Below are 15819 nucleotides of genomic sequence, written 5' to 3' on the forward strand. Positions count from 1 at the left end.
TCACCCACACGTGTTCACCCACACGTGTTCACCCACGTGTTGTCCACCCACACGTGTTCACCCACGTGTTGTCCACCCACACGTGTTCACCCACGTGTTCACCCACACGTGTTCACCCACACGTGTTCACCCACGTGTTGTCCACCCACACGTGTTCACCCACGTGTTCACCCACACGTGTTCACCCACGTGTTGTCCACCCACACGTGTTCACCCACGTGTTGTTCACCCACACGTGTTCACCCACGTGTTGTCCACCCACACGTGTTCACCCACGTGTTGTCCACCCACACGTGTTCACCCACGTGTTGTCCACCCACACGTGTCCACCCACGTGTTGTCCACCCACACGTGTTCACCCACGTGTTGTCCACCCACACGTGTTCACCCACGTGTTGTCCACCCACACGTGTTCACCCACACGTGTTCACCCACACGTGTTCACCCACGTGTTGTCCACCCACACGTGTTCACCCACGTGTTGTCCACCCACACGTGTTCACCCACGTGTTGTTCACCCACACGTGTTCACCCACGTGTTGTCCACCCACACGTGTTCACCCACGTGTTGTTCACCCACACGTGTTCACCCACTTGTTGTTCACCCACACGTGTTCACCCACGTGTTGTCCACCCACACGTGTTCACCCACGTGTTGTTCACCCACACGTGTTCACCCACGTGTTGTTCACCCACACGTGTTCACCCACGCGTTGTCCACCCACACGTGTTCACCCACGCGTTGTCCACCCACGTGTTCACCCGCACACCGGTGCGTTCACCCACACGTGTTCACCCGCTCGTGTGCAGGAGGGTCCGGGCCCGCGCCGCAAGTCGAACTGCATCTACCTCCGCTACTTCCTGGGCCGCCGGCAGATGTTCCTGGGCTGCCGCTCCAACTGTGCACGCACCGTCATCGTGAGTGGCCACCACCAACAACAACAACAACACCAACAACAACAACAGCAGCGCTGAGTGGCGGTGACGTCACCACGGCTCTTGTGCCAGGCTAGGTGCGCCCTTCGAGGCCACGTGAGGGTCTCGGTGGCTCGCTGCTGGTAGGAAGTTACTGGACAGACCCGGGTGCCATGGGTTGACCGACTGGGATGACCGATGGATGCATCACCTGTGCGCCCCGCTGTGCCAACTTACTGTGCTTTATCCGCCCGGCGCTCCGATCGTTGTTGTGAGCGTCGCTCCTCTACACTCTGTTGTTGTTGGAGGACGACTGCCTCCAACTGCCCAGTAGCGTCCTTCACGAGCCTCCTCCACAGAGGCAGATCTTGACACCGCTGGTACCAGTCATCGGCAAGTCCACTCAGCTCCACGTCCTCCTGTACCACATCACTCCATCTCTTCTCTAGCCCGTACCGCGCCCGTTTAGCCCCCTCGATCCGGCCGAACAACAGCTGTTTAGGCATGCGGTGGCTGGGCATGCGGGCTACATGACCCAGCCAACGCAGCCTTGCCTGCCGGAGGAGCTCACCGATGGGACTTTGCCCAGATCTTTCAAGGATTTTTGAGCTCCTCACACAATCCAGACTGGTTAAACCCAGGATGGATCGTAGGCAGGCCAGCCTAAATGTTTCCAACGGGCGAGGATGCTCCATTAGGGGGGTCAACGTTTCGCAAGCTTAGAGAAGGGAGGGAATGACCGTGGCCGAGAAGACCTGAAGCTTCGTGCGGAGCGACAGACCAGGTAGCTTCCACACAGCGTTACGCAACCGATGAAAAGATATTGCCGCTCGACTGATTCGGAGTGAGACCTCTGCTGTCAAACCGGAGCCGGTCATGAGCACACTGCCCAGGTAGGGGAAACTCTCCACTCTCTCCACTACTGCCCCATCACCGATTGGGAGTTGTGGGGGTGGAGTGTCCGATGGTACAAAATACCCAGGCACACACACACACACGCACACACACGCACGCACATACACACACACTCCCTTTGCCTCCACAACACAAGTTCAGCAAACAACAACAACAACAACAACCGCCACTAAGTGGCGGTGACGTCACCACGACGCTTGTGCCAGGCCATGTGCACGCACAGACGACGTACCTCTGCCCCAGAGGTCGCAACCGGGTACCCGATACCCGTACCCTACCCGATACCCGGCTACCCATACCCGGCCGGGTACCGGGTACGGGTACCCGTTTTCAACCCTGGTGCGGCCGGGTACGGGTCGGCCGTGAGTCACTGGTGAGTAACCGTTTGTCACTCATTTCGGGTAGGGTACGGGTAGGGAACGGATACCCGATACCCGGCCGGGTACGGGTACCCGTTTGCGACCCTGGTGCGGCCGGGTACGGGTACGGGTAAGGAATCAAAACCCGTTTGCGACCTCTGCTCTGCCCCCCAATCCCCCCCCCTCCCCCTCCGCGTAGACGGCCGACTGCTGCGAGGGCTTCTTCGGGCCCCCGTGTGCCGCGTGCCCGGGCCAGGTGGAGGCGGGGGGCGAGGGGGGCGGGGCGTGCGGGGGCCACGGGATCTGCAGCGACGGGCTGAACGGCACGGGCGCGTGCGCGTGCCAGGAGGGCTACACGGGGCGCGCGTGCCAGCAGTGCGAGCCCGGCAAGTTCGGCCACAGCTGCCTGCAAGGTGACCACTCCCACCGCCGCACTGCGGTGCCGGGGGTGGGGGGGCGGTGTGATGTGTGTGTGTGTGATGGGTGCGTGTGTGTGATGGGTGATGTGTGTGTGTGTGTGATGAGTGCGTGTGTGATGTGTGTGGTGGGGGTGTGATGTGTGTGATGTGTGCGTGTGTGATGGGTGCGTGTGTGATGGGTGCGTGTGTGATGTGATGTGTGCGTGTGTGTGATGGGCGCGTGTGTGATGTGTGTGCGCGTGTGTGATGGGTGCGTGTGTGATGTGTGTGGTGGGGGTGTGATATGTGTGCGTGTGGGATGTGCATGTTATGTGTGTGATGGTTGTGTGGTGTGTGTGTGTATTATGCAAGTCTGTGATCTGGCATGGCGCTCTGGCGTGTGCGCTTCTGTTAACCGGTTGCACTCAGTAGTCAATTGCGCTGCATTCTCAACCCGGCGACCTGGGTTCCTAGTGCAGCGACATCGCGCGCACACTCACACTGGCGCGCACACTCACACTGGCGCGCACACTCACACTGGCGCGCACACTCACACTGGCGCGCACACTCACACTGGCGCGCACACTCACACTGGCGCGCACACTCACACTGGCGCGCACACTCACACTGGCGCGCACACTCACACTGGCGCGCACACTCACACTGGCGCGCACACTCACACTGGCGCGCACACTCACACTGGCGCGCACACTCACACTGGCGCGCACACTCACACTGGCGCGCACACTCACACTGGCGCGCACACTCACACTGGCGCGCACACTCACACTGGCGCGCACACTCACACTGGCGCGCACACTCACACTGGCGCGCACACTCACACTGGCGCGCACACTCACACTGGCGCGCACACTCACACTGGCGCGCACACTCACACTGGCGCGCACACTCACACTGGCGCGCACACTCACACTGGCGCGCACACTCACACTGGCGCGCACACTCACACTGGCGCGCACACTCACACTGGCGCGCACACTCACACTGGCGCGCACACTCACACTGGCGCGCACACTCACACTGGCGCGCACACTCACACTGGCGCGCACACTCACACTGGCGCGCACACTCACACTGGCGCGCACACTCACACTGGCGCGCACACTCACACTGGCGCGCACACTCACACTGGCGCGCACACTCACACTGGCGCGCACACTCACACTGGCGCGCACACTCACACTGGCGCGCACACTCACACTGGCGCGCACACTCACACTGGCGCGCACACTCACACTGGCGCGCACACTCACACTGGCGCGCACACTCACACTGGCGCGCACACTCACACTGGCGCGCACACTCACACTGGCGCGCACACTCACACTGGCGCGCACACTCACACTGGCGCGCACACTCACACTGGCGCGCACACTCACACTGGCGCGCACACTCACACTGGCGCGCACACTCACACTGGCGCGCACACTCACACTGGCGCGCACACTCACACTGGCGCGCACACTCACACTGGCGCGCACACTCACACTGGCGCGCACACTCACACTGGCGCGCACACTCACACTGGCGCGCACACTCACACTGGCGTGCGTGCGTGCGCCGCGTGCAGACTGTGCGTGCGTCAACGGGCGCTGCCGGGACGGCGAGCAGGGCGACGGGAGCTGCGCCTGCGCCGTGGGCTGGCGTGGAATCCGCTGCGACGAGCGTGGGTGACCCACGACCCGACCTCTTGACCCCCTCACCCCGGTGGCGCAGGGGGCGCGGTTTGCACGGAGCCCCCCGGAACCGAGGAGTGAAATGGGGGGCCCTCTGCCCCTGTCCACCTTCTGCGGCTCTGGCTCCCTAGGGCGCCCGCGGTGGCTAGGAGATGTTTACTACCTTGCCTGGTATACAGGAGGTCGTGGGTTCGATCCCGACCCTGACGCCTGTTGCGTATTTGGAGTTTGCGTGTCTCTCTCTCTCTCCCCGTCGTCCCGTGGATTTTTCTCCGATCCTCCGGTTTTCCCCTCTGCATTTAGAATCAACATCGCGAGTTTCGAGTATTTCGCCACTCATAATCAACTTTTTGGGTTTAGATCGCGTTATTTATAAATAGTGTCGTAACCCTCCACCACCCGACACGGCCAATCAGCAAAAAAGTGTCACGTTGACAAAAGACAAATAGTTCACTGCTTTAGCCCACCGGTGTGTTGAAGGGTGCTGGAGGGTTACGACACATTTATAAATAACGCGATCTAAACCCAAAAACGTTGATTATGAATAATATTGGTCGCGAAAGCCTACATGTTATTTGGCCACTGCTATAAATGTCCACGTGATGATGACCAGCCACTTCGTTGGGCTATTATTTGTGAAAGCCAGGTCGCTTCTGATAAAAGAGCTACATAGCTCAGTGGGCCTTACCTGGTGAAATAAAACATTGTTTGGAGTTTTAGCTACGCCACACCTTGACCCCCTTGACCCCCTTGACCCCTTGACCCATGACCTCCAGTCCTTTCACGTGGCTCCAGGTTGAAGAGGCCACGGGCTCCTCCACCCCGGGTTTTCCAGTCCCGTGTGGATTTGCTGGGTTACTGAGAAGCAATGGCAATCGGTGACAGATAATTACGATGAAAATTATGAAAAAAAAAAATGTTCTTGCTGTGGTTTTCCCACCTGATGATGATTGCTTGTGTTGCAATCGAAACGTCGTGAATTAATTTATTTTCTACCTACGTGACTTTACCGAAAGAACCAAAGAATATGGATCCCTGCAGTCACGAAAACTTCAAATCGAGATCATTCTGATGCTAATGGCGATGATGATGATAATCCGGTGGCAATGATCAAACAGCGCATAGACCACCACGGCTGATGATGGTTTGGGTCGGGTAAGCTTTCATCCAGCAGTGAATAGACCCTGACCCTCGATGATGATTAAGGGCGATTCCACGCTTTCATTGCAGGAATAAAAGATGACCTTTGCAACAAGACGTGCCACTCCAGTGCCAAGTAGGCCCTCCACACACACACACACAGTCACCCGCGCGCCTTGCCTGAGCCCCACGTGGGTTCTGAGAAATTAATGTGTGAATAATGAACATCGATGTCACCCCTCCCTCTCTCCGCCCCCGCCCCCCTCTGTCTATTTAAGGCCTCGCCACAGAGACGATCTCCCTCTCTGTGCCTGTGTGTTACTCTCTCTCTATGTATCTTGGTGATATCTGTCTGCTTATATGTCTGTCTATAGTTTTCTGGTTAGATTTTTGTTGCTATTTCATTTATACCCGATGATGATTGCTTGTGTTGCAATTATTTAATTTATTATTTTCTCTTTATACGTGACTTTACCGAAAGAACCAAAGAGTAATTCCTGCAGTCACGAAAGCTCCAAATTAACATCGATGTGTTCACGAATTGTCCATTTTGCGAGCTATTATTCCGACTAGCTGGTCATGTCCAAGCGAATAAAAATAATGTCAGCGGCCGCCCGGCACGCGCTGGCTGGTTACTCTTGGAAACCCGCACTGTTGACGATAAGTGAGTTTAGAAAGGTCTCATCTCGTTCCAGGTTACCATGCGCATACCGTGTCAACCCATACGGGTTACCCCGTATTCTTGTACAGGGGAATTGAGGTCCGTAAGGCGGCAGCCGTTTCAATACGGGCAAAAAACGTATTTTGTCTATTTGTGTTTCTCGCCTTGTGATGGGACTTTGTAGGTTGAACGTTGAGATTTATAAGGGCACGTGGTGACCAATAAGGTCTGAATTGTCATGTAATAAGGCAGGGCACTGATAATGGGTTGACGGGTACGCAAATGGGTTTAAATGTTACCGTAGTTAATTTATCTCGGCAGATTCACACGTGACTATGCACCAGTGACTCTCACGTAGGAGTTGATGTCACACATTTACAATCGCCTCTTGTCCCCTCTCTTCCTCCGAGTCCATGACCTCTGACCCATTGACCTCATGACCCCCCCCCCCCATCAGCTGTGTGGCTGGTGCTGCTGTGGGTGGCGTCCCGTCGTGCGTTTGTGCCGCGGGGTTCACGGGGAACGGCAGCGACTGCACGGGTAGGGAGCAGCGCTCGCCATCGCCATCAACGTCACTGACATCAGCACCATCAACATCGCCATCACTGACATCAGCACCGTCACCATCAACATCGACATCACTGTCATCAGCACCGTCAACATCAACATCGCCATCAACGTCACTGTCATCAGCACCATCAACATCAACATCGCCATCAACGTCACTGACATCAGCACCGTCAATATCGCCAGCGCTGATACCAGGGCCATGACCATCAACATCGTCATCGACATCACTCACACCAGGACCATCAACATCACCAGCAACCTCGCCATCGACATCAACATCGGCAACACTGACACCAGGACCATCAGCATCAACATCACCAACACTGACATGAGCACCATCAACATCACCGACATCAGCACCATCAATATCAACATCGGAACCTTCATCATCAGTCACTGACAACGGGACCATCAAAATCGCCAATGACATCACCATCAACATTACCAGCACTACGAACCCGGCGTCCCGGGTTCAATTCCTGCTCACGGCCAACACCCAGTGACGATTATCTGAACCGGTCACGGGCCTCCCCTAGTTCGACTCAGCCTCAAAATGAGTACCTGGTGCCATGGTATGTAAACATCGCCACTGGGGAGACAAAGGCGGCCGGGCATGGTGCTGGCCACCCACCCCCTCGTGTGCCGTTCCGGCCTTCATAAGTGCCACTCGCGAAACATCACTTGCCCCAACAGCCTGCGACACGGTGGGGGGTCTTTGTCCGTGTAACCCCCCCGCCCCCCCCCGCCCCGTAGCGGTGAACGCGTGCGAGAGAGACAACGGGGGCTGTTCGGTGTTCGCTTCGTGCACCCGCACCCAGCCCGGCCTTCGCATCTGCACCTGCATGCAGGGATTCACTGGGGATGGAGTCATCTGTGAAGGCACGCACGCACACACACACGCACGCACGCACACACGCACGCACGCACAGAGGTACAAACACGCACATACACACGCACGCACACACGCACGCACACACAGAGGTACACACACGCACACATGCACACACGCACGCACGCACGCACACACAGAGGTACACACACGCACACACGCAGAGAGGTACACACACACGCACAGAGGTACGCGCGCACACACACACAAAGGTACACACACACAGAGGTACACACACACAGAGGTACACACACACACACTCACAGAGGTACACGCGCGCACACACACAGGTACACGTGGACACACACATGCACAGAGGTACGCACGCACACACACGTGAAGATGCACACACACACACATACCTACAGAGGTACGCGCGCACACACACACACACGTACAGATGCACAACAGCAACCGCCATTCGCCGCTAAGTGGCGGCGACGCCACCGCGGCGCTTGTGCCAGGCTAGGTGCACTTTAAGATGCACACACGCGCGCATGCACACCATCACGTACAATTGCAGCCCTTGCCCCTGAGAGTCTGTTGATGGCTATATTGGGGCGGGGGGTCCTTGCGTTTGTTGTGTGGTGCGCGTGGGACAGAAATTGATCCGTGCCTGGAAAACAACGGCGGGTGCCACGCCAACGCAGAGTGCACGCGCATTGGGCCCAACAAGGTCAGACTCCAGAGCAGGGTGTGTGTGTGTGTGTCTGTGTGTGTGTCTGTGTGTCTGTGTGTGCCTGTGTGTGTCTGTGTCTGTGTGTGTGTCTGTGTATCTGTGTGTGTCTGTGTGTGTGTCTGTGTGTGTGTGTGTCTGTGTGCGTCTGTGTGTGTCTGTGTGTGTCGGTGAGCCTTGGACAGGCTTCATAGGTGCTCACTAACAGCGAGCGCCTATGAAGGCCGGCACGGCACACGAGGGGGTGGGTGGGGTGGACAGCCACCACACCCGGCCGCCTTTGCCTCCCCAGTGGCGATGTTTACTACACACCGCGCCAGGTACTCGTTTGCGGCTGAGTCGACCTAGGGGGAGGCCCAGGACCGGTTAAGATATTCTTCACTGGTCCTGGCCGTGAGCGGGAATTGAACTCGGGTTCGCCGGGTTCGTAGCGCACAATCTGTTAAATGCTACATGGGGGAACTTTGTCTCTATATTTATGAGTGGTGGCGCAGTAGTTATCGCAGGTGCGCTACAAACCCAGCGATCTGAGTTCAATTCCCGCTCAGGGCTAAAGCCGGTGACAATTATCTAGATAAATGGATACCTGGTGCGGTGTGTAATACACATCGCCAGCAGGGAGAGAAAGGCAGCTATCGTAGGTACCTGTTAACAGCACTTGCCCCCAAGATATGTTAAGGCTATACGGGGGATCTTTGCCTTGTGTGTGTGTGTGTGTAGGGCGTGTGCAACTGCCTGCGCGGTTTCCAGGGAGATGGGAAATCATCTTGCGAGTCCATCAACCCGTGCCGCGTGGTACGCCCGTCGCCACGGCAACCGCCGCCATTACTCCGGCCCTAACCCAACCGTCACCATTACTACTCTGAGGTTTTTTCGGTAAAGTCACGTAGGTAAAAATAATAATAAAAATAAAATAATAATAAATGAAAATAACTCAATTAAATCACGACGTTTCGGAGGCAACACAAGTCTCCGTCTTCAGGTGGGACCGTCACAGCTAAAATTTACTGTATCAAGTGAAGAGAAATCCAAGAGACAAGCTCTTATATACTGGTTAAGGGGAGGGGGGAGGAGCTTATCTAAATGTGGCAGTTGGGGACTGGGAAGGTGGGGCGGGGCTAGAAGGGAAGGTGGGCGGGGCTAGAAGGGAAGGTGGGCGGGGCTAGAAGGGAAGGTGGGCGGGGTTAGAAGGAAAGGTGGGCGGGGCTAGAAGGGAAGGTGGGCGGGGCTAGAAGGGAAGGTGGGCGGGGCTAGAAGGGAAGGTGGGCAGGGCTAGAAGAGAAGGTGGGCGGGGCTAGAAGGGAAGGTGGGCGGGGCTAGAAGGGAAGGTGGGCGGGGCTAGAAGGGAAGGTGGGCGGGGCTAGAAGGGAAGGTGGGCGGGGCTAGAAGGGAAGGTGGGCGGGGCTAGAAGGGAAGGTACAAGTGAAGAACCTCCACGGTTACTGCAGCTACATACTATTAACATTCCTTCACTTCATTAATGCTACTCCTACCCCCTCCCTTTGATTCTGCTAATCCTGCATAATGCACGGGCATAATGATTTTAAACCCCCTTCCCACCTCCTACGCACTTCACAAGTAGTACTAATCCCATATCTGCATTTGCCATAAATATGCTAAATTCCTATTGATATGCAAATTATTTTGTTAAGGCGCACCTTCCCGCTCCAACCTAGCTTAAATAGACACTCCAAGCCTGGGGCGTGTCATTCAGACAGACCTGTTTCTTCACCTGAGGACGGCTGCTTGCGTTGTGGCCGAAACGTCGTGAGAATTATTTTATTATGTTTTATTTTTATTATTTTATTCCTTCCCTTCTACGTGACTTTACCGAAAGAACCAAGAAGATGAACCTCCACAGGGGTTACGGCCGATGTTGGCTGCCAAAACCAAAAATAGCAGCACTGTTAAATGCTGGGGATGTCAACAACTCGGTAAAATAGACGACTACCCGTCAAATAAGATGGTACAAATATGCGTAGTTAAATATTTTTTACGTGGTTAATAGCATCTTTCCAATGATTGCTCAATTTGTACCCATCATCACGGTTGAAGTTATGTCTGTGTTTGTATATCTGGATGGCTTCGTGGACAAACCTTTGATGGTAGCCAGAAGGTTTGCAGAGCACCTTGGTCTCGGAAAAGACAATATCATGAGAGCCCACAGCGTTGTAGCAATGATCGGCATCGGCGGAAGACATTTTTTTCACCCACGTGACTTTACCGAAAAAACCTAAGAGTATGAATCCTTGCAGTCACGAAAGCTTCAAATCTAGAATCGTCACCATTACCACGAACCCCAACACTGCCTCGAACAACTGCCCCCCCCCGCACCTCACGATCGCCCCCCCCCCCCACCTGTATCCATGTGACAGGGCAATGGCGGCTGCAGCCTCTATGGCAAATGCAACCACACGGGCCCCGGGACCAGCACGTGCACCTGCAACCCGAGCTACGTGGGCGACGGCTACACCTGCCGGGGCACCGTCTTCCAGGTGAGCTAAATGCGCAGCCCTGCAAGTGCCAGAGGCCCGCGCCGCTGATGGCGGAAGTAAACTCATTAAAAAAAAACATTTTTATTTTATCGGGTAAGGCCCCGCCGCGCTGCTATGCAGCCATCGCAAATGACAGCTCAACGTAGTGGCTCATGATCATCGCGCGGAGAATTCCTAAGAGTCAAATACTCTAAACGCGTGATGGTGTTGATTATTATCGTGGAGGGAAACCCCGGAGGACCCGGACGAAAATCCACGCGAGAGAGACACGCAAACTCCAAATACACAGCAGCAGGCGTCAGGGTCGCGATCGAACCCACGACCTCCTGTAGACCAGGCGAGGTATTTAACATCTCATAGCCACCGTGATGATGATGAGAGAGAGAGACACGCAAACTCCAAATATACAGCAGCAGGCGTCAGGGATGGGATCGAACCCACGACCTCCTGTACACCAGGCGAGGTAGTTAAAATCTCCTAGCCACCGTGATGATGATGATGAAAGAGACACGCAAACTCCAAATATACAACAGCAGGCGTCACGGTTGTGATCGAACCCACGACATCCTGCACACCAGACGAGGTAGTTAACATCTCCTAGCCACCGTGGCTCCTTGTGGTGAAGTGGTTCACCAGATGGAGCTGATAGGGAGAGCTCCTCGTCCAGGAGGGTGTTTTTGGCCTCCTCTTCCAACGCTGGACAGACGTCTTGGAAGAGGTTGGAGCGATGATGATCACGTGACAGCGACGACGATGATGTTACACGATCACGTGACGATGATGTCATAATCACCATTGGAACCTCATTTGCCAGTAAAAAAATATGATAATTGGGTTTTTACCCTTTTATCTGGCAACAAAACTGACACGTTTCTTTACAAGGAGTCATGTTTGCATAGACCACAATACCTGCAGTCATAATGCAAACAAAAAACATAACTCTGATAATGTATGCACTGTCCTTGAAGTTGATTGGTCCACACCCGAGACAGCTTTCCTTAGAGCCTAGTCTCCATTGGTGTTGGACCAGATGACGCCAAAAGGCGCACAACTCAAAGACAATGCACCATCAGAGTATGAGAGCTAGGGTGTGGACCAATCAACTTCAAGAACAGTGCATACATTATCAGAGTTATGTTTTTTGTTTGCATTATGACTGCAGGTATTGTGGTCTATGCAAACATGACTCCTCGTAAAAAAAGGTGTCAGTTTTGTAGCCAGATGAAAGGGTAACGATGATCACACTTTGGCGATGATAATGATCTCGCGATCACGATGATGATAATCGTTGCACGATGATTACGATGATCACCACGATGATACGATCACGAGATCACATGATGATGATCTCGTGATCGTGACGACACGACGATGGTGGTGATGTTCACACGACATTGATGGATGATCGCACGACGATGTTGAGACTGACGACGACGGTGACGCCGTGCGAGTCGCTGAGCCGCGTCCGTCTCCCCGCTCCGCAGGAGCTCTCCATCCACTCCGAGACCGGGGGGTTCTTCCTCCAGCTGCAGGTGAGTGTAGCCCCTCCCCCCCCCAACAGAGCACCCCCCCCCCCACAAAGCCCCCCCCTCCACAGTGCCCCCACCCACAGTGCACCCTCCCACGCCCCACCCACATGGAGACGACACGGGGGCAGCCAGGGACGTAGGGACACGGGGACATGGGCAGACAGGGTGGTGGGGACAGAGACATGAGGACGCAGGGACACGGAGACACGGGGACACGGGGACACGGAGACACGGAGACGCGGGGACGCGGAGACACGGGGACACGGAGACACGGGGACACGGAGACACGGAGACACGGAGACACGGGGACACGGGGACACGGAGACACGGGGACACGGAGACACGGGGACACGGAGACACATGGCAGCATGGGAGTGCAGGAGCTCAGTGGCATAGGAACGTGGGTGTGTGTGTGCTGATGATGTTGATGTGAAAGTTGATGGTGATGTTGCTGATCATTGTGATGTTGATGGCGATGTTGGTGGTGATGTTGGTGGTGATGTTGATGATGTTGGTGATGATGTTCATGATGGTGGTGGTGATGATGTTGATGATTGGTGGTGATGGTGATGATGTTGATGATGCTGGTGATGTTGATGATGATGGTGGTGGTGGTGATGATGGTGGTGGTGATGATGGTGGTGATGGTGTTGATGTTGATGATAGTGGTGATGTTGATGTTGATGATGGGGGTGATGTTGATGATGGTGGTGATGTTGATGATGATGGTGGTGATGTTGATTATGTTGATGATGTTGATGATGATGGTGGTGATGTTGATTATGTTGATGATGATGTTGATGATGGTGGTGGTGATGATGATGCTGGTGATGTTGATGATGTTGATGATGGTGGTGATGTTGATGATGATGTTGATGGTGGTGATGTTGATTATGTTGATGATGATGTTGATGATGCTGGTGATGATGATGTTGATGGTGGTGGTGATGATGATGCTGGTGATGTTGATGATGTTGATGATGATGTTGATTATGGTGGTGATGATGATGGTGGATGATGTTGATTATGTTGATGATGATGTTGATGATGGTGGTGTGATGATGATGCTGGTGATGTTGATGATGGTGGTGGTGATGATGATGCTGGTGATGTTGATGATGGTGGTGGTGATGATGATGCTGGTGATGTTGATGATGTTGATGACATGTGGTGATGATGATGGTGGTGATGTTGATGATGTTGATGATGTTGATGATGGTGGTGGTGATGATGATGGTGATGTTGATGATGTTGATGACATGTGGTGATTATGATGGTGGTGATGTTGATTATGTCGATGATGATGGTGGTGATGATGATGCTGGTGATGGTGATGTTGTTGATGACATGTGGTGATGATGATGCTGGTGATGTTGATGATGTTGATGATGTTGATGACGATGGTGGTGATGATGATGTTCATGATGGTGGTGGTGATGATGATGCTGGTGATGGTGATGTTGTTGATGACATGTGGTTATGATGATGCTGGTGATGTTGATGATGTTAATGACATGTGGTGATGTTGATGATGATGATGTTGATGACGATGGTGGTGATGATGATGCTGGTGATGTTGATGATGTTGATGATGTTGATGACGATGGTGGTGATGATGATGTTGATGATGGTGATGATGATGGTGGTGATGTTGATGATGTTGATGATGTTGATGATGATGTTGATGATGATGTTGATGATGTTGATGATGTTGATGATGTTGATGACATGTGATGTGGTCTCGCCCATCCCCATGTGTCCAGAGGAACAAGATGGCGGAGCTGGCTGGGCCGGGCCCCTTCACCGTCTTCGTGCCGACAAACGCGGCCTTCAAGAGGGACAAGAAGGTCTCCTCACCACCACCACGCTCACCACCACCACGCTCACCACCACCACGCTCACCACCACCACGCTCACCACCACCACGCTTACCACCACGCTCACCACCACGTTCACTACACTACCACTCACCACACCACCACGCACACCACCACCACGCTCACCACCACCACGCTCACCACCACCACGCTCACCACCACCACGCTCACCACCACCACGCTCACCACCACCACGCTCACCACCACGCTCACCACCACCACCACGCTCACCACCACGCTCACCACACTATCGCTCACCACCACGCTCACCACCACGCTCACCACACCACCACGCTCACCACACTACCACTCACCACCACGCTAACCACCACCACGCTCACCACACCACCACGCTCACTACACTACCACTCACCACCACGCTCACCACACCACCACGCTCACTACACTACCACTCACCACCACGCTCACCACCATGCTCACCACACCACCACGCTCACCACCATGCTCACTACACTACCACTCACCACCACGCTCACCACCATGCTCACCACACCACCACGCTCACCACCATGCTCACTACACTACCACTCACCACCACGCTCCTCACCACCACGCTCACCACCACGCTCACCACACCACCACGCTCACCACCACCACGCTCACCACCACGCTCACCACCACGCTCACCACCGCACCACGCTCACCACACCACCACGCTCACCACCACCACGCTCACCACCTCGCTCACCACCACGCTCACCACACCACCACGCTCACCACACCACCACGCTCACCACCACCACGCTCACCACCACGCTCACCACCACGCTCACCACACCACCACGCTCACCACACTACCACGCTCACTACACTACCACTCACCACCACGCTCACTACACTATCACTCACCACCACGCTCACCACCATGCTCACCACCACGCTCACCACACCACCACGCTCACCACCACGCTCACCACCACACCACCACGCTCACCACACCACTACTCTTACCACACCATCACGCTCACCACACCAACGCTCACCACACCACCACTTTCAGAACACTGCAACCCTTACCAAACCACTGTTCACACCACACCACCACACTCACCACACCACCACGCCCACCACACCACCACGCCCACCACACCACCACGCTTACCACACCACTACGGTGACCACACTACCACGCCACTGGGGAGACAAAGGCGGCCTGGCGCGACGCTGGCCACCCACCCGCTCGTGCGGCGTGCCGGCCTTCCGTAATAGGCGCCGCTCGCTAACAGCACTTGGCCCCAATGGCCCGCGAAGACTACCCGGGGGACCTTTGTGTTTGTGGGGCAGCTGCTGGAGGAGGTGGTGTCGCGGGGGCAGCTGTCGCAGCTGCTGTGGCACCACGTGGTCGCGTGCAACCAACTCATGATGGCCGACCTGCTCGCCCTGCCAGCCCTCGTGTCACTGCATGGGGAGACCCTGACCCTCGCTCGCTCGCCACAGGTGGGGGCAGCGCGGGGGGGGGGGGTAGCGGCAGGGTGGGGGGGGTGTGACGGAGGGGGGGTGTGTGACGCGGGGTGTGATGGGGGGTGTGACACGTGGGGTGTGAGGTGGGATGTGACGGGGGTGTGACGTGGGGTGTGACGTGGGGTGTGACGTGGGGTGTGACGTGGGGTGTGACGGGGGTGTGACGCGTGGGGTGTGACGTGGGGTGTGACAGGTGGGGTGTGACGTGGGGTGTGA

The 15819-nt window shown here is 55.5% G+C and overlaps 1 protein-coding gene across 1 annotated transcript in view; it reads left to right on the forward strand.

Moving 5' to 3' along the window:
- Positions 1-15819, forward strand: part of LOC144731157 (stabilin-2-like) — a 66946-nt gene that overhangs the window by 1639 nt on the left and 49488 nt on the right. Inside the window, exons 3-14 of the mRNA XM_078612122.1 lie at positions 811-918; positions 2389-2602; positions 4179-4274; positions 5515-5560; positions 6543-6625; positions 7409-7534; positions 8147-8220; positions 8941-9015; positions 10596-10715; positions 12200-12247; positions 14008-14091; positions 15427-15579. Of these exons, the coding sequence (XP_078468248.1) occupies positions 811-918; positions 2389-2602; positions 4179-4274; positions 5515-5560; positions 6543-6625; positions 7409-7534; positions 8147-8220; positions 8941-9015; positions 10596-10715; positions 12200-12247; positions 14008-14091; positions 15427-15579 (1227 nt within the window). The remainder of the gene's footprint in view (positions 1-810; positions 919-2388; positions 2603-4178; positions 4275-5514; positions 5561-6542; positions 6626-7408; positions 7535-8146; positions 8221-8940; positions 9016-10595; positions 10716-12199; positions 12248-14007; positions 14092-15426; positions 15580-15819) is intronic.

Source organism: Lampetra planeri, chromosome 38 (assembly GCF_965212315.1).
Source record: "Lampetra planeri chromosome 38, kcLamPlan1.2.h2, whole genome shotgun sequence".
In the NCBI taxonomy this organism is placed as follows: Eukaryota; Metazoa; Chordata; class Hyperoartia; order Petromyzontiformes; family Petromyzontidae; genus Lampetra; species Lampetra planeri.